Source organism: Eleutherodactylus coqui, chromosome 5, assembly GCF_035609145.1.
Source record: "Eleutherodactylus coqui strain aEleCoq1 chromosome 5, aEleCoq1.hap1, whole genome shotgun sequence".
NCBI lineage: Eukaryota > Metazoa > Chordata > Amphibia > Anura > Eleutherodactylidae > Eleutherodactylus > Eleutherodactylus coqui.
In genome coordinates, this window is record NC_089841.1 from 59,468,624 (window position 1) to 59,492,591 (window position 23,968).

General features: G+C 44.2%; 1 protein-coding gene across 1 annotated transcript in view; it reads right to left on the reverse strand.

Moving 5' to 3' along the window:
• EPG5 (ectopic P-granules 5 autophagy tethering factor) overlaps positions 1–23,968 on the reverse strand; it is a 108,725-nt gene that overhangs the window by 53,371 nt on the left and 31,386 nt on the right. Inside the window, exons 11-25 of the mRNA XM_066602607.1 lie at positions 21,488–21,645; positions 20,173–20,327; positions 17,157–17,297; positions 16,060–16,224; positions 15,597–15,716; positions 14,986–15,224; positions 13,658–13,798; positions 11,157–11,301; positions 10,795–10,992; positions 8,516–8,626; positions 6,348–6,470; positions 6,086–6,252; positions 3,411–3,638; positions 2,081–2,204; positions 1,111–1,255 (exon numbers count right to left, since the gene is read on the reverse strand). Of these exons, the coding sequence (XP_066458704.1) occupies positions 1,111–1,255; positions 2,081–2,204; positions 3,411–3,638; positions 6,086–6,252; positions 6,348–6,470; positions 8,516–8,626; positions 10,795–10,992; positions 11,157–11,301; positions 13,658–13,798; positions 14,986–15,224; positions 15,597–15,716; positions 16,060–16,224; positions 17,157–17,297; positions 20,173–20,327; positions 21,488–21,645 (2,360 nt within the window). The remainder of the gene's footprint in view (positions 1–1,110; positions 1,256–2,080; positions 2,205–3,410; positions 3,639–6,085; positions 6,253–6,347; positions 6,471–8,515; positions 8,627–10,794; positions 10,993–11,156; positions 11,302–13,657; positions 13,799–14,985; positions 15,225–15,596; positions 15,717–16,059; positions 16,225–17,156; positions 17,298–20,172; positions 20,328–21,487; positions 21,646–23,968) is intronic.

Consider the following 23,968-nt stretch of genomic DNA (forward strand, 5'->3'; position numbering starts at 1 on the left):
CTGTGGAAGCCGGGTTATTATCACTATTGAAGAACAGTTACCGAAATATTTCAGCACAATGAGCTGCAAACCCCACCAAATCGTAGCACAAAGGGGTCTTTAGGATCCTACCTAATACTATGCCTCTTTACTTCAAAGGGTTTGTCCAGTTGTAGACTAATGATGGATCTTCAATAGTAGATTGGTGGCTTCTGCTGCCCAGGAACTCTGCTGATCAGCTCTTCACGGGCCAATGCGCTCATGCGCTGAGCAGATACAGTGGCCCGCTATTACATGCAAAGCTCCCATTCACTTCCAATGGGAACTTAGCCTGTAATACCAAGCCTGGCCACTGCGGTGGGAACATAGCTGTCCGCTTCCTGCGGAAATCAGCTCAATGAATGAGTATACCGACATGGCTAACAGCTGATCACTAGATCCTGGACAGCAGATCCACATAGATCTACTATTGATGGCCTCCTATCCTAAGGATACTCCATCAACAGCTTATAACAGAAAACCCCTTTAAAGGGGATGTACTTAAACCTAAAGTTATCCCCCACCGATCCTGAGTACATGGGCTTTGACGGTTTCATTTCCGCCCTTGATCTCTGTCCCTCCTTGAGCAGTGTGCAGAGCCCAAGAGCCACTAGGCGAGAGAATCCCTCACCCTCAGCTTCCAGTACATGAGCAATGTGCCTGTGAAGTCGATGTGTAGGCACCTCCACCCACTGTGCATATGAACAGCCGAGGTCAGAAAGTCACACAGCACAACCCTGGGCTTTCATCATGACTAGCGCCGACATCAGCAGTTGGGGGAGGCTGCGGTTCTGCAGAAAGAGGCCTCCATACAGCGATGAGACGGTGACCCGGGGCTCCAGAGGCCTGTCTGTTACTTGAAACAGGCCATTAGCATAGAAGGCGCCAAAGATTAAACATACGTTTTTAGCGTCAGGAACAATTGACTATTGTACACAACGATATCTCCGTGGCGTGTTATTAAACGTGACTGTAAACACTCTATTGGCATTTTCTGATCGGGAATTCTGATGATAGGTTCCCTTTAAACTTGGGCGCTAGAAAATCCCAGTGACACTGGGCAACATGGGGGTACCGCTTGGGTAACAGTACCTGCTGATGGAGACGGCATGTCCACCGTCACCGCTGGAGTCAGCAAACTTGTGTCCATCTCTACCTTAATTTGGTTCCATGTGTTTGTACATTCCTCGATTTCAAATATGAGGCGTTCCATGTTAATAAACTCCATCCAGAGGTCCTAGGAGAAAAGTGAAGATGTGGTTAAAAGCAGGACGTTAGGTTTCACTTTTTAACCATTTACACTGTATTTTTTGCACAAATGTCATTTAAAAGGTGTTTTTCAATTTAAAAACATTGGTGGCGGTGGGGGGAAGAGGAAGTATGTCAGAAAATAAAAATCACATGACGCCGATCCGGTTCTATGTTTACTTTGGCGGCAGTGCTCACATGCTTGGGTACCCATGTGACCACTGCAACCAATAGGAAGCCAGAGAGTGTTGTCATTAGTGAGATCCTGTAAACCTGCCTTGGGGCTTTGACATTAGAAACCCATGTGACAAGTTCATGGGATGTCACCAGACGTTCTGGATGGGTAACATTCCTTGTCAGATGCCGTGGCGCTGGACCACCGAAGCGACGTTCCAGTGCCACAGTCAATATATTTTTTAGTATAGTTTTAGGCACGGGGGACGCAAAACTATACAAAAGAAATAACCCAGAAAATCGCTTTAAATGTAACAATAAAATGTAGTTAAAGAACGGCTCCTAAAACAGAACACCCAAATAGATGTGTCAAGGTTTTATGGTGGGCGGGGTCTGTGAGCGGAGATCCCCATAAATTGCTAAAACTACAGAGCATCAGCCCTTAAAATGCGCCCCTCCAGCTTTTTGTTTGCAGACTCGTTACAATACTATGAAGAAATATGGATAACAAGCCAAAATAAGCTTTGGTCAAATGCAAAGATCTCCAAAGTAAAAGCCAAAGGGGCATGGTGTTCATTTTAGCAAATGGTACGAGTCCCAGATGAAAGCCTTCTCTACACACAGAGAGATCATTTCTCACCTGCTCATTTCGCAGGATCTTAGCCAGTCGATGTGGGTCATACTGTTTGGGTAGGGATGGAATATATACTTCTCCTTTCTGCAACTTGTCATCATCCAGCCAAACAATAAATACGTTAAATAACCTACAAAAACGCACAACATTTCTTAAAAGCAATATATTAAAGGGTTTTGCTGTTCTAATCAAATGATGAGCTATCCTCAGTGTACATTATCCTACCAAATATAATTAGACACCTGAGCAAAAATCAAAAGCAGTATTTATTTTTATATGTTAATACTTAGTGGGGCTACTGTGACATCAGATACTCTCCGTGACATACTTTCTACCAACGTCTGATACACTTCAACAAGTATTTCCCTCCATTCAGCCTGGAAATGTCCGTCGAGTTCTCTAAAAGAAGATCGATGCTGTACATATTTCCTGACCCGATGTTCCAGTTTGTCCCAAAGATGTTCAACAGGTTCAGGTCGGGACTCTGCAGCCGGGCCAATCATGGAACATCCTTATCCTCAAACCAACATAAAACAGTGTTGATGTGTGGCAAGGCGCGTTGTCTTGTTGAAAGTATGGCCGACCATTCCCAGAGTATTGCCACAGTGTTGGCAGCACATTATTGGCTACAATGTCAGGCTTCACCTTCATGTTCATGGTTCTTGTCCCTACAACTAATGGACTGAGACCATGCCATGTAAAACATACCAGATTATAACAGAACCTCCGCCATACTTACCTGTTGGCACAACACAACCAGACAAAAGGTGCCCCAGGCTCCTCCACACCCAGGTACGGCCATCTGATCCGCAGATGGAGTTATGTGATTCGTCACCCCATAGAACGTTTTTCTGTTGCTCAAATGTCCAATGACGACGCTTCTTGCACCATTGTAAACGGGCGAATGGATTGCCCTTTGTGATGCATGGCTTGTGTGCAGCAGCACAACCTATATATCCAATAGTGTGCATTTCCCATCATAAGCTATGGCTGACACCTCCAAGGGTCTGCATCTTATGTAGCACTGTTTAATACCTGACAAGCTAAAAAAACATGATCCATTCTACTGAAAGGGGTGTCCAAATACTTCCGGTAGGACAGTGTAGGTTACTAATAGCCGATTGGCAGAGGTCTGCTGGGAACCCCTGCTAATTAGTTGTTCGTCAGAGCCGCTGTGCCAATGAATGGAGCTTCTGTTGGCTGCGAATACACAACTCCGTACATTGTGCAGCAGCTCGGAATGGTATTTGCAGTCACAGTTCCCATTCAAGTATTACAAACTGTTACCAGAACAAGAAATGTTGGATTTTCTAACCATCGACTTGGCATCACTTACTTCACCAACTCTTTGTGCAGATCTGGAGAAGCCATACAGTCTTGTGAGCTGTGCCCTGAATCCGAGAAAACTGGGGAGCCATCCATAGGGACAAGTACTCTCAGTGCTTTGCTGGCTGAATGGTGGAAATCTGCCACTTCCATCAGACGGCGTTTCATCTGTTTGAGAAGGTGTAGGTGGGCTGAGCTGGTGAAGAACCTCTTCCCGATACAGCTCTCAATAGGCAATCTGTAGGCAATCAGGAGAGAAAAACATCATATTAATTTTATTTGTGTGCACCTTTTAGATATTCTAACACCTTTTCCATGATGGAATAGATACAAGTTGCAAACTGGACATCCAGCATTTTCTGAGCATGCTTGCATTTACATTGTTGATCCATCTATATTGAATGGGCTAAAGCATACCCATTAAAGATGCACTACCATCCTATAAAATGATGATATATCCCTAGGATGGGGCTTGCTACAGTTCCCTGCATAGCCAGGTGCTTGGAGCACTGCTGTGTAAAGGCCCATTTAGACACAACGATTATCGCTCAAAATTCGCTCAAAAGCCGTCTTTTGAGCGATCATCATTCCGTGTAAATGGGCCTTAAGTAAAACGTAGAAGAGGATGAAAAGCATTGGCCCCCTTATTCTCAGGATTGGTGAGGGTCTTCCATCAATCATAAAGTGATGGCACATCCTAGTGAAAAAGCATCATTTTACAAGATGGGAATTTCCCTTACGTTGATATGGGTTTTCAGCCTCTGAATGTAACTCAAGATTACCATTCACTGACAGCAAATTTGGGTCTTTAAATTATTCATTAAGGGGTATTCCTATTCCCATCCACAGGATATGCCATGAAAGTTTGATAGATGAGGTACCCACTCTGGATCCCGCACCCCATTAGTCCTGGCCCCCACTGTCCCCAGCCCCGCTGAATGATGTGATTGAGACTTACAGAAATAGCAGAGCAGGCGTCACTACACCATTTCTGTATCTTCCAAGGAAAACAGCATAGTTTGCTTTCACTGTGGATCACTGTGAAATCATGGTGGATATGCCAGATAGGAATGCCTCTTTAACCCTTTCGTGGTGGCGGAGGGTGAATGGAGTGGGCTGAGGAGCCGAGCCAATTCCATACATGGTGGGTGTCATTGACAGCTGACACCTGGCTGCAATGGCAGTACTTGGAGATAACGCCAATCTTAGCCATTAAACATTTATATGCTGTTGTCAATCCTGACCGCAGCATTTAAATGGCCGACAAAGTGTGTGTGTGTGGGGGGAGGCTCCATGTGTCTTCCGAACAGCCCCCCACAATGAGATCTTGAGGTGTCGTTCAGGTGTAATTGCAGCCTGGGGCTTTATGAATGCTGGTATGTATGTTGGTCTATTAAGCCCTGTCTGCAGAAATACAATACACTGCAGTACAACAAGGCTCTGTCCTAGGCCTAGTGTTGTTCAACATTTTTATGAATGATCAGAAGGAGGGAATTGAGAGGAAACTGATCAAATTTTCCAACGACACAAAGCTAGGAGGGATAGCTAACACTAGGGAAGAGAGAGAGTATTCAAAAAGATCTAGAAAAGCTTGAACAGTGGGCGGTGACTAACAGAATGGGATTTAACAAGGAGAAATACAAGGTCCTACATCTGGCCAAGAAAAATGAAAAAAGCACATACAGAATGGGAGAAATTGGGCTAAGCAGCAGCACATGTGAAAAAGACTTGGGTATACAGATAGTCCCCTACTTGCGAACAGGTTCCGTTCCAGGAAGCTGTTTGCAAGTCCGTTTGTTCGCAAGTCGGAACAAATGGTTGTATGGAGGGGATCGCGGGTGGATCCCGCTCCATACAACGTTGGGTGCCGGCTGTTCTTACAGAGGGAACCCGGCGGCAGCAGTTCCGACGAGCCGCGCCGCTTGTCGGAACTGTTAACACTTTAAATACCGCTTTGACAGCGGTATTTAAAGTGTTAACAGTTCTGACGAGCAGCGCGGCTCGTCGGAACTGCTGCCGCCGGGTGCCCGTTGTAAGAAACAGCCTGCACCGGACGTTCAGGGGGCCCGTACAGCGTCCAACGATGAGATCGCGGGCACTATGTGGTTGCTAGGCAGCCGGGGACCTCCTGAAAGGCCCTAGGGCTGCCTATGCAGAGTGCCCATCAAGCGCACGGCTTGATAGGCGCTCTGCATAGACAGCCCTAGGGCCTTTCAGAAGGCCCCCAGCTGCCTAGCAACCGCGATCTGACCGGACAGGCTTCTATCAGGCTTGATAGAAGCCTGTCCGGCCCCTGCACAGTATGATGTAATGCCATAGCATTACATCATACTGTGCAGGACAGATAGTTCATATCTAGCGAAATTCGTAACTCGAATGTTCGCAAGTCGGAGACTATCTGTACTAATAGATCATAGACTGAACATGAGTCAACAATGTGATGCAGCATTGTTTAGCACACTATATGCTATATTAAATAGTATCATTGAAAAATACAACTCCTCCAGCAAAAAAGAAGCCCTCAGATGACAATGTTGAAGGAAAATTAAAGTTATGATTTCTGAAAGCCGGGAGGAAAAAACAAAAATGAAAATGTACTTGGCAGTGAAGGAGTTAAACACTGCTTAAACTTTATTTACATTTAACGCTCTTAATACTATATGTGCATCCGTACAGCGATCATACCCATATTGTGGTCCTGGTCGGTTCAGGTATAAGAGGAAAAACTTCTGCCAAAACAGGGGTAGAAGGGGGTGATCTGCTGGTGTGGCCATGGCTTGGTGAGCCCAGCGGTAAATCATCAACCTCTGTACAGAAGGCACAATGGGTAACTTCAGCTGCTGCTGGGCTTTCTGAAAAATACAAGTGACAAAAGACGAGAAGTACAAAAGATCATCCGGGGTTCGGAGCAAAAACTTGAAGGGGAGATGATCGGACGGTCAGATACCTTCAGAGCCTGGTCGGGACTCAGGGACTTATTGCTGAGCAGTTCATATTCCAACACTCGGCGTAGCTGTGAATCCTCTTCGAACAAAGACTCCGTATTCAGCACAGTCCATGAAAACCAGATCTGAATGGCAGATCAATCAGAGGAGGATCAGTCATGCGCCGACATATGGAGGGTGGTCAAAAATATGGAAACACCATACAAAATACATGGGTTTTAATAATTAGCACTAAGTTGCCGTTTTGACCCCTGCTTAGCTGAGAGCTTTCCCGCCAAATTTGTGTTTACTTCACCTCTTGCCCTGCTCTGGGTGGTTTTAGGAGCCAGCTGGTAACAGAAGCTGAGTGGCTCAAATCCCTGACCAATTGACCCTTGTTGCTCGGGCAGATGTTCACTTCTGCCCAGCAGCATCTCTGTCATATTACCTCCAATTAAAATTGGTCTCTACATGTCTTATTGAAATATGATTTATAATCCCATGTAACTTAAGGCATGCAATTTATGCGATGTTACCATTGTTTTGTCCGCCCCCTGTAGCTCGCACAAACACTTAGGCATTATCTATGTTGCTACAAACTCGTGAGCAGAAAGACATTGCTTATATGGCGAAAAATATATTTTTCTGTTGACCTGTTCCCCAAAAAATAACTGGTTTCCCATTGTAATTAGGATTTAGGATGAATAGATTCTTAGTTTTGCCATTGCTGAGCAATATAAGTGACAACGCTAAATCTCCATGCTATTTCACAGTAAGCTCCCCTACTGACATCTGCATGTGGCAAGAACGTTATTTCCCCCTATGCCTATGCAGGGGCAGAGCCGATTCCTATAAAGAGATACAAACGGACATTTGTATCTTCGCATCTTTTGGCGCGTGCAAAAAGTACAGCACACACATATGCTTGAAAATCCGCAACGCCCACTGCGCAAATACACAGCACAAATACACTTATGCCTGTGTGACACCGGTCAAAGACATTAGTATTGCCCCGTTTAGACGGAGAAAAAGGGAGGGGGAGGGAGTTTACCTGCTCTGGCGCTCCTTGCAGAAGACAGCTGGTTGCCATTCTGCCGACCACTGCTGTAGAATCTATTCACGCGATGCAGCCATGTGAATGAACGAGGGAACGCCAAATTCCGAGAGGAATTAGATGGCGGCAAAACTGTGTTGCCGCGATTTTTTCAGGCTATGCGTTTTGCGTGAAAACACAATGCTTGTGTGAAGGGGGGCCCTATGGATTTATCTAGTGGGCCTTATATTTGGGAACCGCATGTCCTTACATGGAGGTCTATTTTTTCTTTTATATGTCTTTGTTAACAGAACTTATCATATCATTGTTATTACTATGTGGGAAGGTGGATCTCACAGGCTCGATGCTATGTAACCAGTTTAAATAAAATACCCGTTTGGTGTTGTTTTGGAGCGAATATTCTGCAGCATACAATGGTTGGAGCTTGGATATGTATTGGTCTATTTGCTCAAATTAATGTAGACAATTTTAAACTGGGCATTTCTAAATTTTCCCAAATTCTAGGCAGTCATTTAATTTATGGTATCTGTGTATCAGCATTTTATCCAGATAAGGATAAAGATTAAAGCCCCATTTACACGCAAACATGATCGCTCAAATATCGTTCAAAAGATAGCTTGAATTACAGTTTTGAGCACAATGGAGCTGTAAGCAGATAACAGACATCCTGCTGTTATCTGCATACAGCAAAGGGAGCCTCATTTGCATGCAAATGAAGCTAATAAACTACTAAGTAGCTAACTAGCTACTTAGTAGTTTATGCAAAATGTATGCTACATTAACTACTAAGTAGCTACTTAGCTATTTAGTAGCTTATTAGCTTCATTTGCATGCAAATGAGGCTCCCTTTGCTGTATGCCTATAACAGCAGGAGGTCTGTTAGTGGGACAGCAGCTAAAACAATGTTATCACCGCTTCTGTGTAGAATTACAGTGTATGGTCCCTGCTATCAGGGATGATGGATTTTATGCTGGCTTGAAGTCAGCGATGAGCGAACAGTACATGGTAAATGCATGATGGGCGCGCATTTATACGCAAAGATGATTTCTCAAAAGCCGTCGTTTGGACGAATTTTGAGCGATAATTGTTGCATGTAAATCAGCCTTTACTCCTTGTATAAACTAGTTTTAGACTTACCTGTGAGGGGTTGTAGTTGGAATCTATGAAAGAAGGAGTCACATTTCCTGCCACGATCCATCCAACAAATGAGGAGAGGATCCCTCGGTCGCAGTGATACCCGAGTGCATCCTGATGAAACAAGCATCATGTCAATAAGGCCTTAGTCACACAAGAGTGTCCAATTTCAGTGTATGAAAACCAACCGATTTTAATGCATGTCTATGTTCATGTGACATCTATATCTGTTGCGTGTGCTAGTTTTATGTGCTTTCTTTTCATTTTTTTCTCATGCGCAAAAAAACCATGAAGGAAGCGTAATTTTCTTTCAAGAATTGTATAGCAATGATTAGTGAAAAGTGAAGCACGCATGGATGTGCTCCACATGTTCTGGGGTTTTTGTGCACCCATCTTATTTCTATATGTCAAACATACAGTCCGTTTAGATATGCAGATTTTTGTTTGAATGAGAGAACAATGTTAAAATTCCCTTCGCTCGGGCAATCTGTTTATCCAGCCAGATAGATCGTCGGCTCGTTCACATGTGTAATCGTTCAGTCGTTCACATTCGCTGTATAAGTGGCTGAGAACGGATGAACAATCGGTAATTAAACTGAACCATTAGTGAGCGAGCCAACCATGATTTTTATGCCGATGTAAACTGAAGGATGAACGAAAAGCAAAGGATCTCTTGTTCAATGTTCGATCATTGGCTGCGATTATACGGAATGATTACGTTTATTTTAGCTCATTTGAACGATTCTTTTGAACGATAATCGTTCCGGGTAAAAGGGCTTTTAATTACTTACTAAGTTTAAGGACTTGATCAATTAGTTACAACTAGAGATGAGCGAGCATACTCACTAAGGCAAACTACTCGAGCGAGTAGTGCCTTATGTGAGTACCTGCCCGCTCGTCTCTAAAGATTCGGGTGCCGGCAGGGGGCGGGGAGCGGTGAGTTGCGGGAGTGAGCAGAGGGGAGAGATTTCCCCCCCCCCCCCCCCCCCCCCCGTTCCTCCCTGCTCTCCCTGCCGGCACCCGAATCTTTAGAGACGAGCGGGCAGGCACTCACATAAGGCACTACTCGCTCGAGTAGTTTGCCTTAGCGAGTATGCTCGCTCATCTCTAGTTACAACACAAAACAAGTTTTGGTGGGATACCGTCAATCCAAAAACGCACGGATCATGAAGAAGCGTTGTTGCAGCGTGCAGGGGTAGAAGTCTTTCATACCCAGCCATGGTACCTGGGGAGGCTCAAAGGTCTCTATATCACATAAGTAACTGGTATATAATCTATACATAACAGGTGGGGGTCCTGTTTCAGATCTGCAATGGGGCCCAGGAGCTTTATATTCCATCTCTTGGACCAAGTGTCTACTCTCAGCAGAGGCCTAGTCCTGTATATAAAGGTCACACGCCACAAAAATTAATGTGCGAAGCAAAACATTGAGCAAGTCACCTTGTTTCCAGAGGTCAGGCTCCACAAATTTTTAGTTTTTGGCATATCCATTAGGCTAATTTCTCACAGGTGAACACGATATTAGGCCATGAAACTCGGCCCGATATCACACTCAGCAGCTGGCGGTTTCCCGAGGCATAAGAGGTGTTTGTGTGTCAAAAAAGCCTCCCATCGCTTCAGGGAAGTAGCGATCCTCCGGCATGGATTTCTTGTACTTTATTGGAGAAGGGGCAAAGGGTGTGGGAGTGCAGGGTTTAGGCACCTATAACTACTGGGAGGGAATCTAAGGGGCTCATTGACAATAAAGATCCGGCACGGATTTCAGACGCGACAGAGCATCGGCAAGTAACAATGGGCAATGCATTCTGAGGGAACTCCCAAAAATAGGACACGCCTCATTTTTCCCCGCCTCATGGTGCAAAAATAATCGCTCATGTATATAACCCAATTCTTTTCATATTCGTACAAGATTTGTGCATCTCGCAACATACAAAACTCCTGCGACTTTCTTGGCTGTGTGAAAGCGGCCTTAAAAAAGACAAAAGTTGAAAAACGCCTTACTGAAATTTAAAGGGCTTGTCCAGGATTAGAAAAACACAACTGTTTTCCTCCAGAAGCAGCACCACAACTGTCCTCAGATTGTATACGGTACTTCAGCTTAGCCCCATTCACTTTAATAGAGCCGAACGGTAATACCAGATACCACCTATGGTCAGGTGTGGCGCTGCTCTTGGAAAAAAAAAAAAGAAGAGCTCTGTTTTTCCAATGCTGTACAACCTTTTTAATCCTATTAAACTATAGTCTGACATTAATTCTACTCCAGTATACACTGCCGCGGTTACCTTGTGCAGCTGGTAGAGCAGTTTCTGCAGACAGTCCTCCTGTTTGTGCCTGAATGCCGATTTACACAGCTGGTCCATAAGGTGAAGGCTGCCTTTATCCCGATGCCAAAGCTGCTGGCTTATGAGAACCTGAGTCCAGAACTCCAGAACTGCCACTGGGCCGACTTCATTCGGTTTATTACTAACAGCAATATGTGACTGTATGGGACAAAATTATGAGATTTACATCAGTTATTTCAATCGTAGCTCACCAGTCGCATCCTGCATGCATTTCTACCTCGAACTTTGCCATTTGCAGGGCTCTTCATAACTCAGTGCCCCATATATTCCCTACCGGATTCCCCGTTGGATGATTTCTTTACCTGGATCATGTTTGTAAGAAGTTTCACGTTTTCCCCGTAGTTGATGGAGGTCAGGTGTTGGGTAACCTTGTGGGTCATTTGCATGGTCATTCCCTGAGGGACCCCACTGTCCAACTGGAGGAAGAGCTGAATGTAGGACAAAAACCTGCAATAGTATTAGAGGTTGTGATGAGAATAATCGCATTGCTTTAAAAAAATCATTGCAGTAGACTTCCATTAGACGGGGGACATAATCAGCCTAATGAGCGCTGACCGACAATGAGCATGTTGGTAGATGATCTACAGTATGAGGACGACAGATTGTTACTGTGATGGCCAGCGAACATTTTTTGCTTGCATACACTAGTCAATCAGCCAACGAACTGCTCATTTGTCAGCTGATTGTATGTACTTTTACACGGCTAAAGCTCCATTTACACGCAACAATTATAGCTCAAAATTTGCTCAAACTCTGTCTTTTGAGCGATAATCGTTGCTTTTAAATGCTACCATCGTTTGCTTTTCATTCGAACGATGATTTTATGTTGAGTTTAAAATCCATTGTTCTGCCTGACAGCTGATAGTGTTGACCGCACACTGTGATTCTCACTGTGATAACATTGTATTCAGTGGCTGTCCTGCAGGAGAACAAAGAGGATGTATGCAGATAACAGACCACCTGCTGTTCTCTGCATACAGCGAAGGGAGCCTCATTTACATGCAAATGAAGCAAACAAGTTGTTAATGGGCATTAGTGCTAATGTTAATATGCAAAATGATTGCTCAAACTGTCAATCATCCTATCTTTTGAACGAATTTTGAGCAACTATCTTTGCGTGTAAATGGAGCTTAAAGCCCCATTTACACACAACAATTGTCGTTTGAATGAACGAACAAATTAACGACTTTTTTGCATACAGATGCTGACCATTTAGACGTAAATCATCTGAAATCCGCTCTATTTCCCTCATTAGCTATGTAAATAACGTATATGTTTGCTCGGGTGGGTGTGTGTTTACGTGATTTTAATCAGTGTGAAGAAAAGCCATTGTCTTCTGCTGGCATGAGTAAACATGTAGTCATTGTGTTTAGCAATGCAAACAATCACCACTCCCATCAAATTGCTTAGTCTTTCAAAGGACTGAACAAATGTCATTTAAACCCAATGACAAGTGAACGAACTAATGACTATTTTTATGGTGGCTGAAACTTAGCGATAAACGACAAATGAACTAATAGATTTTATTGCGCGGCTAACTTAGCCATGAAATACATTTTGTGTGAAAGAAGCCTTATATGTAAGGATTACTGTGCAAATTAGTTTGTTTGAACACATTTTGAGTGATAATCGTTGCATGTAAATGGGCCTTTACCCTATCCTCAATCCATGTAAAAGGGCCTCTAACCCCTTCAGGAAAGTAGTTAATTCACTAGAATTTGAAACTATTTAAAACTATGGGACACATATGTTCCTTGGTGCCCAAAGGCTTAACCTGCACTAAAGGTAATTATTACATCACGCCCATTACATGAAGTGATGATCAGGCAAGAATGTTTGTAGGAATGTTCGTGAGAAGATGCTCTGACCTAAGTGTCTATTGTGACTGGAGGCGGACAGGCCAGAACGATCACCTTGCATTTACTATGAGATGAAGTTCTGGAGCATCTTTTATTCATTTTTCCTCAGTTATTCCTCCATGAAATTGTATGAATACATTGACTAACAGCTGGGGGTAACCATTTCCTTTATCAAAGGGGTTTGTCCCTGGATAGTCTGATACTGTCAGCACTGATTGGGCAGTCTCAGAGTGTGCAAGGACCCACCCTCCAGATGATATCACCCAGTTGTCAATGTATGCATCCATTTCCAGGAGGAATAACAGAGGAATGGTACAACATAGCAAATACATGTTTGCATCTGCACAAGAGGCCATGGGGAAGTACAAATAAAACAGCAAGGATTTTCTTATCACAGAAAGTGATGGCATATTTTTAAAATATACCATCACTTTCTAATGAGATGTGGCTCAGCTGCCGGGACCCCCATGATCATAAGAATAAAGGGGCTGCAGAGACAGTTTAGTGCTGATGTCCCTTTACAGTATCAACCTCCGCAGCGATCCCCAGTCACCTGCTATGTGAGATCACCTGTGTTCGGACAACCCCTGTTCACATGTCCTGTTAGGGCATATGTACTATAGAAGGGGATCCCCACTCAGGATCCCAGCTTTATAGACCTAACAGAAAAGGACGAGACAGACCACAACTTACCCCTGGCCAGGGGTGTAAGTATTGTTGGTGCAGGAGCCCCTCTGCCAAATAAGTTTCTAAATGGCACATGCCAGGTGTGGGTCTATTACAGATTATGCACTGGTGCCAAGAAATGCTGGGTTCCCCACCTGCCACTCATTGATTTGCATAAGTTTCCGGACTGGACCTGCAGCAACAATCTAGCTTTATTTTCAGAAGGACTATCAAGTTATTTCTAATTCACATCCATATTGGAAGGAAAGTGGACTTACAATTCATTTTTGAGGAGATAACTTGGGCACGGGTAGAACATTGGCAAAACTTTATCCAAAATGTGAACCACGGCACGCAGATGCCTCGCTTGAATCAGGTCACCCAGCATGGTCACCCCCTCCACACAGAACTTATCTACGCTGCAGAGACAGAAGGCATGGATGTTAGATATACCGTACATTAGTGCCATCATCTTCCCTTGCTCTGTACAATGTGGAACAAAACAGAAGGGAACACAACAACAAGAGTACAACGACCAAAGAAAAGCAGTAAGGAAAAGGAGCTCCGCTATCCAGACAACGTCAGATGGCGGTCAGATACTCAGCACCAAAGTTTGGTGGATTTTACGCAGTTTAGTGTGCAGTACTTCACAATGGACCTTTTGCAAACCAACTCGGTCCTAGTGGATGGAACCTTCCTGTTATAGTGACCCTCCAGGCCTGGACAAACGAGCTCTTCTCTGACTACCTGATGCATGTTGTGCATTAGAATACATCATTAGTCTAAGACAACATATGCTGCGCTCACTGGCCAGTGCTTCTCACATGTGTAGGACTGGTCCATCAAAGCAGCATGTAGTGTCTTAGACTAATGATGCATACTAATGTACAGAGTGTGCATCAGATAGTCAGAGAAGCTCGTGCGGCCATTTTTGTTTCTGCAGGACCGGAGGGTCGCTTATGCCATGACTGCAACTTCACAGTGCTAGTGCAAGGAGCAATCCCAGAGACTATGATTAAGGCTTCTAGCCAAAATGCGTAAGCTGAATAGGTTGAGGCTCCATCTTGCTTGGAGCTGGAGTTCCTTTTTATTTGATGATTGCAAGTTAGCTCCTATCCACAGGATAGAGGATACCACGCAAATTGGTGGGGTCCGACTGCTGGGACCCGCACGATAACGAGAACAGGGCTCCAGCTTGTCTCGAAGCGAAGGCAGCAGTAGTCGTATAGATTGCTGCTCAATGCACAGAGATAGCTGAACACTTCAACTTGCGGTTCTATTGAAGTGGAGCAACAGCATGCATATGCAACCACAGCAGCCCACATTTCAGGATGCAATAGGGCCCTGTTCTTCGGATTGATGGGGGTCTCTGCAGTAAGACCCCAACAATCTGCAAGGTACCTTCTATCTAGTGGATAGCAGATAACTTACAATCATACCACAACCCCTTTAAATGGAGTCTCCATTTTTCTGTCATCCACAACTATTTATTTTTTTTTTTTTAAATATGTGCACAGAAGACAACGGTGGGAATAAGAATGGTGAGACCTCCTCTCTGCACAGGCTTGTATTATAGGGCAATAGTACAGCTATGGTAGTCAATTACTTGTGTCCCACTGAAGCAGTAGCCAGAGCGATGTAACAGCCAATAGGGACTCCGGATTTCACAGCCTTCAAGACGGGGTGCAGGACATTCGCCTCTGTCAGATCAGGAACAGCATCGCAGATCTGCTCTGGACGATCGTTCCTGTGTAACTTAAGTCTTAAAACCAAATCCCAGGACCACTGGTTGAAGGAGGCTTCTGGAGTTTGTCCAGTGCGGACGATGCTGGCCAAGTAAGAGACCTGAAAATGACACCAAACAGACCAAGTTGTAAGTATGAGCAACAGAAAAGTGTAATTCTACATAGTAGGAGTTTTTAAAGGGGTTATCTCATTATATGAATACCTTTTCATATATCCTATTAGTGCATATGGACATAATAGAGGTGGGTCCACTGTCAGAACGGAGTGCTACTTTGGATGAGCCAGTTTTGGTTCTGGTGGACTTGAGCCGTCTTTGCATTACATGAACAGCTAGCTATTCATCGAATTGCCACCATGTAATACCACATCTCAGTCACTATAGGAAAAATGCCGTACTGGCTGTAGCTTTTCTAAGTTGGTGAGATATGAGGTTGTACGTCGCTGACTAACAGAGGGTACAGGAGGCATTACCTGCTTGATGCTCTCAGAGATGATCCCGGTGTAGGGTTTATCAGAGATGTTTTTCTGGTAGGCTTCCAGTACCATGAGTGAGACCTCCACATGTAGAGCGTGATCCAGATGCAGAGTTTTCTGTTAACATAAAAAAGGAGTTTTATTCAATAAAACCTGATATCGGTCATATTTCTGTCTGTCATGATATAATAAGAATAATCCCAATAAACTGCATGGTGCTTCGCATCAGGTCTTCATCCTCCGTTTAACGTACATGCCGGGAAAAGCTCCCGATGTTACCTCCGACGTATCCCACTGCATGCAGAACTAAGACGGCCGTTTCCCCTCCTTCTGTAGCTCCGCTTGGCTGCTGTGTATAGGCAACAGCCCACTAAGTTCAGAGGGAAGTTGGTGCATGGAGTCGGGTGATCTGGTTAAAAACACCAACAATCTAATCCATATTTTCATCACTATTGCATACCGTGTCATTGATGCCCCAGTTCAGACCCTCCAGGATAATGCAGGCCAGCTTGCTCTCCACCTCAGATAGGTTGTGATTGATCAGCCAGTCCCTGATGACACTTATTTCTGAGGCACTTGGTCGCCACTGATGTAATGGTAATTCTTTAAATAAGTATAGGGAAACCTTATAAAAGGAAAAACAATATAGGTGTCTTCAGTAGATTTTGGCGACTGGGAAATAGTATTAGAAATAAATCTAAATAAGAACATCAGGAAAGGTTCTACCGCAAGTTTTCTCCACAATATCAGCCAACTGGTTTGGATGGTTGCAGGACAGCCAGTTACTAGAGCAGTGTTCCTCAACTCCAGTCCTCAGGGACCGCCAACAGGTCACGTTTTCAGGATGTCCTCAGTGTTGCACAGGTGATGTAATTATTATCAGTCCTCAGACATTGCCACAGGTGTTCTTACCATAGGATATCCTGAAAACATGACCTGTTGGTGGTCCCTGAGGACTGGAGTTGGGGACCCCTGTACTAGAGGACCAGTGTAACAGGAAGAGGTTGAGAAAGTACAACTAAAACTTTCAAACAACTTCTGACATGTCAGTTTACATCAGAGGGGGGTTCCAGTGCTGAAACCCGCACCCGTCGCCAAAACGAATGGGAAGTAGCACTCAGCTGTGTGCTGCGCCCATTCAGCTGTAATTGCTAGTGGTGTATGGACTCCATAGACCTAATTTGAAGTTATCACATCACTCAAAGCAGTTACCGAGGCATTTAAATGGGAACAGTGCACATATGAGTGCTTTTACCCGTTTTAGTGATCGTGGGGGTGCGAGCCGTCAGACACCTACAGATCAAAACTTCTGGACATGTCAAAAGTTGTTAAAAAGTTTAGTTACCCTTTAAAAATGGACAGTTGCTTAAAGCCAACTATGAAAATGTCAGTTTGGTGTCACAAGGGGCATTCTGCCTGGCCACAATGATCAGGAAATGGTGTCTATATTGTACATTAGCCATGAGGAAATATGATCTGTAGATCTATAGATTTTGCAGATCTTTTCGCAATGCCTGTTGTGCTTACAGATAGCATTAGTATGAAAAATAATCTTACCATTCCCACTTTGTCAATGGTCTCCCGGATGCGCTGCAGGAGGACAGATATGATACTGGAGTGTGCACTAGTGATAGTGGCAAGAAGCTCCCGGCCCACCTTAGAGAACGCCTCTCTTGTAGACATACTGACATAGGAAACCTAAAAATTGTATACAAAACCAAACAGTCTAATGAAGTCTAAACACTCAATATATCTATAAGGGCTCCAAACTTCATTATCACGTAATATATTCTGAATAACTAATCAAATTAGCATAACAACCAAAAAGGTCAGAAATTACATTTTTCTTCCATGTAAATTGCTCCAGAATGCTTTGTATGTAGTGAATGCACCACAATTGCAAGTTTTTCCTTCTCCAAAGGGTAGGGGATAACTTGCTGATCAGTGGGGGTCTCACCACTAAGGCCCTCGCCGATCTCAAGAACAGGACTCCCATGTCCCTCTCTGCCCATCATTACGGGGGTCACTTCTCCCTATGCACGGATGTCACTGTGAATGGAGCGCTGGCTGAGCATGTGCAGGCAGCGCTCCATTCATTTCAATGGGGCTGATGAAAATACCTGAGCGGCACCCGCTCGGCTATGTGCGCAGCTCCATTTAAAGTGAATGGAGTGCTAGTGCACTTGGGCGACCAGCACTCCATTCGGTCTCCTCCTCGCTGCAGGGGGTGCAGAATCCTCGCAGTGGGGAGGACAAGAGATTCCATAATGGCAGCATTCATTTTGCAGCTCTTGTAAACACAAATCTGTGTTGTCATTAAAAATCATAAAGCTGCATTACACGCTAGCCTATTAGAAGTACACCATAAAACTGAGTACCAGATGGTTTTATTCCCCATTCTGACTGATATCCCTCTTCTCAAATGGTACAACAGAGTGCTGGAGATCCTGTGGGAGCCAAGGCACCCTTCTACATTTTTCTTGGAGTTGTGGCAAACTAAGGGCATTGTGGGTAAAAGTTTTTGAACTCATAAATAAAGTGACGGGTACTAAAATCTTCCCTAACCCTCAACTGGCTATCCTCCTATTGGGTATAGAAAGAGTTCCTATAAGGTCTAGAAAGTTGGTTTATCACATTCTTCTTTTGGTTAAGCTAAGAACTGGAAGTTGAAGGAGCCGCCTTTATATTAAACGCTACCGGAAATTATCTCGCAACACGGAAAGTATGAAAGAATATTTGCCCTAAAAACAATAAATTCCCTGCCTACAGAGACTTGCAAACCACGGTGGGACCTATTTACAAAATAATCCCAACATAACGAAAGTTTAATCCCCATACTTCCCTTAAATATACTAAAGGCCCAGTTACACACAACGATAATCTTTCAACCGACTGAAAGATTAGTGAAGTATTTGCATAAATTGGTAATGGCCATTAACACTTTAGCATTGTTAGGTTGTGCGTCTGGGACCTGTGGTTCTACAGGTTTCTATGAGCACAGCTTCATAGGTGAGGGTTAATTGACCTGGCTGGGTGTGGTATCCTCCATCAGCTAATCTCCTCTGGTCTGCTGTACATAAAGACTAGCATCTCTTGGTAGCAGATGCTGGTCATTTTAGTGCTTTACTATTTTACTCTGTTGTAATCCTACTTAGAGCTGGTGTGGTGCATGCTTGTCTGAAGTGTCTCTCTCACCTTCCCTGAGGACAGTCTGGACACCTGCTGTTCCTCCCCTCCTTGCTTTCTGGGCTGCGTGCATCAAGTAGTTGGTGGTACTGTGACCGCATAGGAGCATACACCTGCAGGTTTCTCCCTATTCCTTTATAGGTGCAGCCTCCAGACGTCTGATGTCTTATCAGTGTGTCAGATGAATGATGCTTGACACTGTTTCCTATGTCAGCATGGTGGCTGACTCTGTATCCCCTTGGTGTGAGGACACTTGGACTAGCTATGGTTTACTATCTGTATGCATGTGAGTTCTGGGTGGGGTTCTTGTTCTATGTGGTATGCATAACCGTGTGTGTAGGTGTGAACAGCGACTTGTTCTGTATGTCTGTGCAAGTGGCCAGACATGAGGTGTAAACAGTTGCGTTCTGTGTTCAGTGTGTGTAATATGTTGTGTCCTGTGTTTTGTACATCTCTCCAGGATCCTAATCAAGGATAGCCAGGTCCCAGATGTAGACAGTGGGGCTGTCCTTATCGGGACAATCACCCCGCTTTTAGGCAGGAGTTTCCCACTTTCCCTGATTAGTAAGGGACAGGGGTCCTTCCATCTTTACTTGGAGAGGTGTAATTGGTCTATGCAACATTATGGGAGTTGCTGCGGTTTTATTAGGACACCAACTTGTGTCTGTGCTGAGGCGTGGTGCTTTAGTGCGCCACATGGACGTAATCATCATCTTCATTTGCATGTAAAAGGATCTCTATGAGTTGATTGCAGAGCCCAGTGCGGGTTTAAACAGGCTCCCAGTCCCAGCTGTGCAAACAGCTGACGGCACGTTCCACTGTTCTCCTCGCGGCTACTGTAAACATGCCGTGGGGAGAACATCCTGTAGTCTATTGAAAGATAAGTGTAATACATTTAAATGGAATGTATTTGCTCAGTCTTTCAGAGGTGTGAACGATGGATTTTGAGTGAACCAAAATCCATCATTCAAACGATGACCGCGTTTACATGTAACGATTATCGCTCATCATCGTGTAAAAAGGCCTTAACTCTTGCCTGTAAGAGGGATAAGAATCCATATATGGAAAAGGAGCAACAAGGAAAGACCCCCCCCCCCCCCCACACACTAACTTTCTTTCCTCCAGTCCCCCTTTTAAATAGAAATAAAGGAATACAGTGTTATTGCATAGGAAAGATTACATGACCAGTTAAAGACGACTAGCAAGTCTTATGTATACGTCAAATATCCAATGTAATGTGAAGTTTAATTGTAAATGCATTTGTAGTAAAACTGCACAATGGTGTTAATTTCAGGCGGCGTCTGCTTGTTTCCGTACCCTAAACCTCATCCGCAACTACTAACTAGGACAAACCACACACCTGCTGGAACACATTGGGTAGACTTACTTCATAAATCTCTAAAGCGATGGTCTTCACCAGCTCATCATCCACATCGTTCCGTTTGGTCTGCGCCATCTGAGCAAATGTGGTGAGGAGGCAGATTCCCTCAGAGCTGTTCATGGTAGAAAAATATTCCTCAAACTTTTCTCGATTCACAGGATCTATGTTGAAAAAAAAAACAAGCAGTGAATGAAACATTACTGATTTTAGTCAAGGCAGCAGTATGAACCGCAGGCACCGTGCCGTAAATGCTGGTTTTGGGATTTTTTTGTACGTAGGAAGTCTGCAGCATATATTACTTGGAGCATTTTCCTACTATACTTGATAAGGCTCTCTAGAGTCTGCCTCTTGTAAGACTCTCACCTGCTTATTGCCACCACCAGGGGGCGATCTGTGTGCAGTTCCTAATAACCTGAATGGGGTTGTATACAGATCGCCCTGTAGTGCTGCTGACATTTTTTAATTCATTCATGGGGGAACACAGGACTTTGTACTAAGAGAACAGGTCATGGGAGCTTTATCAAGTGTATTAAGGGTATGCTTTAAAGGGGATGGCCACTTTAAAGGGGTTTAAAGGGCTGATTTTATTATTTTAGATCAATAACTGCTGTTAAAGAAAAAAATAAGTAGGAAAATGCCTTTAAGCATATTTTCCAATATCCCTTATATTTTCTCTTAGAATATACTAGAATTTGCTTCAAAATATAACTTTGAAGCCCCGCCCCCTCATCCAGCGTAGCCTGTGCTTGTTTCCTGTGTACATTGTATTAATATGGAGGAGGCGTAGTAAAATCTATGGTCACATGCGCCTCCATGTGCAGCTAACTTACAGCTGGAAGTGCTGCGTAGACCAAGCAGAAGGATGGCCATATAACGTGGCATGACTTCGATAATGATACAGAATGGCAGATTACATCAGTAAAGATTTTTTTAGCAAATGGAAAATAAGTATATTTAATTTAGCACCGTTTTAAATAATGTTAAAAAAGTGGACAACCCCTTTAAATGATTCATTCTGTGGTATATATTAAAGGGGTATTCTTATCTCAGCTTGGAAAGAGCTGAGCGCTTAGCACAGTGATGTTTCCGTAGCTCTCAGTGAAGTGAATGTGAGTTACACTATTTCCATAACTCCCCTTCACTTGATTGAGAGCTATGGCGCTTTCCATAGCCTCCGACCAGGTGGCTAGTAGCCATGGCTGGGGTTTCTCATCTCGGCCGACATGGGAATACCCTCTAAGTTTTGAGTGAATTGTAATTATCGAGTCCACTGAATATCCTTTAGAGGAGGGCACTGGTGCTAATGTTGTATATAGCATACCATTTAGCGTGGACTGACAGGTGGTCACGTCTATGCTTGAATAAAGGTTCTCGGCGTTCTCACTCTCGGCATAGTGCATGAGGTACAAGAGCTTCCACAGCATGACGTTGGACAGGGTCCCGAATGGCATCTCAGACATGAAGAGCCAAATGCCCAATCTGGAGGGACGAAAGAAGGAGATTGTGTCAAAGACAGCTGAACACTCACAAGGTGAAAGTGCGAGGATGAAAGTCACTGCACTTGTGACTTGTGCAGCACCGACATACTAAAATACACACTATGTAATATATATGTAATACTTTAGGGTTTTCAGCTGGAGCCAAGATTGTAAGCTTAGAACATAAAAAGTAACCCGGCAGTAATACATTTCCATGCATATTGGCTTCATGGTGTCTGTCCAGCTCTGTCTTAAGGTCTAACCACACTGGCTTGTCTTTCATCTGTTTAACATACGGACTTCAGAAGTGTGTCCTGGCCCGGCCGCGGGTCTCCAGGACCGAACTCGGAGCTTTAAACATGCTCACAGTTGGGGTCAGGATGGGATACAATTCTGAAGTCTGTACATTAAACGGATGGAAGAAAAGTTAGTGTGGTAACATAGTATGTAAGACCAAAAAAAGACGTATGTCCATCCAGTTCAGCCTAACCTCCAATGCTAAGGCCCTTACATTATTCCTTCTGATTTCATTGCGAAGATGTGCAGTCAGCTGAGCCGAACACATATGGTTTACTTCAACAGAAGAAGGCAATAAGCTGCTGGAAATCCAACATGTCTGATGCATCTTTCACACAGAACTAAATGACACCCTCCAACACATTTGGCTGATCTTTAAAGGGTTGTACCAGTTACAAGTTGTCCCCTTTCGCCAGAGATCCTCTGTCTCAGAGGTGAGACCCCCCCAACTGATCTCGAGAGCAGAGGTCCCATGTCCCCCATCTTCCTCACTGCACATTTACTGCCCCCAGCAGTGAGGAGGAGACTGAATGGAGTGCTGTTTGTGCAAGTGTGCTGACGCTCTATTCACGTTCAAGGGGACTGCAGAGATAGCCGATCGGCAAACGTTTGGGAATTTCCATCAGCCCTATTGAAATGAATGGAGCACCAATCACTCATGTCCGGTCAGTGCTTCCGTTATGCTGAAATCACTGCAACCCCCACAGTGACAGGCAGAGGGGCACACGGGACCCGATCTTTGAAATTGCTGGGAATTTCAGCAATGAGAGACACACTTACTTGTAATCCTGGTAACCCCTTTAATTCCAGAGCAAATTTTGGTATTTTCCTTTTTGCATAATGGCTTGTTTTTTTACAGGTCGAACTTTAGTTTTTAATGAAACTATTCTGGGCTACATAAGGACTTTTTAACTACTTTCTATTAGGGCTGGTCAACTTGGCCAAAAAAAAAAAAAATTTTTTAAATCTTTTCTAGATTTTCAATTTTAAAATTTGAAATTTTTGGGGGGGGTTGCTAAAAAAGCTGAAAATACCAAGACATCTTGTTGTATGTAAGGGAATCGCATACACAGTAATTATCAAGGAACAGCTGTGTGGGATCACCCCCAGTCATTGCAGCCCCCATACATTATGCAAACCACACACACACACACACACACACACACACACACACACACACAGTCCACAGCGGATTTGATTTGCGGAATCTGCGCGTGGCACCTGCATGTGAGATCTGCAAATCAAGCTGCCCATAGGGAAGCATTGGGCGTCCGCACTTCATTTAGGACCTGCGGATTTGTTTTTATTTGATTTGCGGATGCCACACGCAGATAATGAATCACACCATGCTCCATTTTATGGCAGATCACGCGTGGATGTGCTCCATTCATCTCTATGGGAGCTTACAATCCGCAGTGCATCCGCAAATACGAATTCACTGTGGATTTGAAGGTAAAAATCAATTAGGGAGGTGGGGAAAAGGCTGGGAGGTGGGGTTGCAGATTTTTTCTGCACGGATGATCCACAGTGCATTCGTGTGGAAAAAGAATGCAATCCGCGATCTCCCGCAAGCAATAAAAAAATCTATTTAATGATGACTCGCAGTGCATCCGCTGCAGAAATCTGCATTAAAAATCCGCTGGTGCCGTGGATATGAGGCCTCAGTCATCCCAGCCCCCATACACAACTCACACACCATCACAGTCTCCATATGCTATTCTCTCTGCACCCCCATTACAGCCCTCATGTACTTTACTCCCCGCAGTCATTACAGCCCCACTTCCCAGTGTCCTTCACACCCTACTTCCCCCCCAGCTCCAAATATTAGCGCTGCCAGCAGAGGGCAGGGCTAATCTTGGTCTCCCAATTTTGATGGAAGTTAGAATCATAGCTCATGAATTGGTGATTAATCAAATTAATTCAATTGCCCAGCCCTACATTCTATTCATTTTTCTCTGCCCAAAAAAGCAATTCTGGCATTGCGCATTTTTCTTACGGCCCTCACCAACAGTGCAGGATAAATCTTT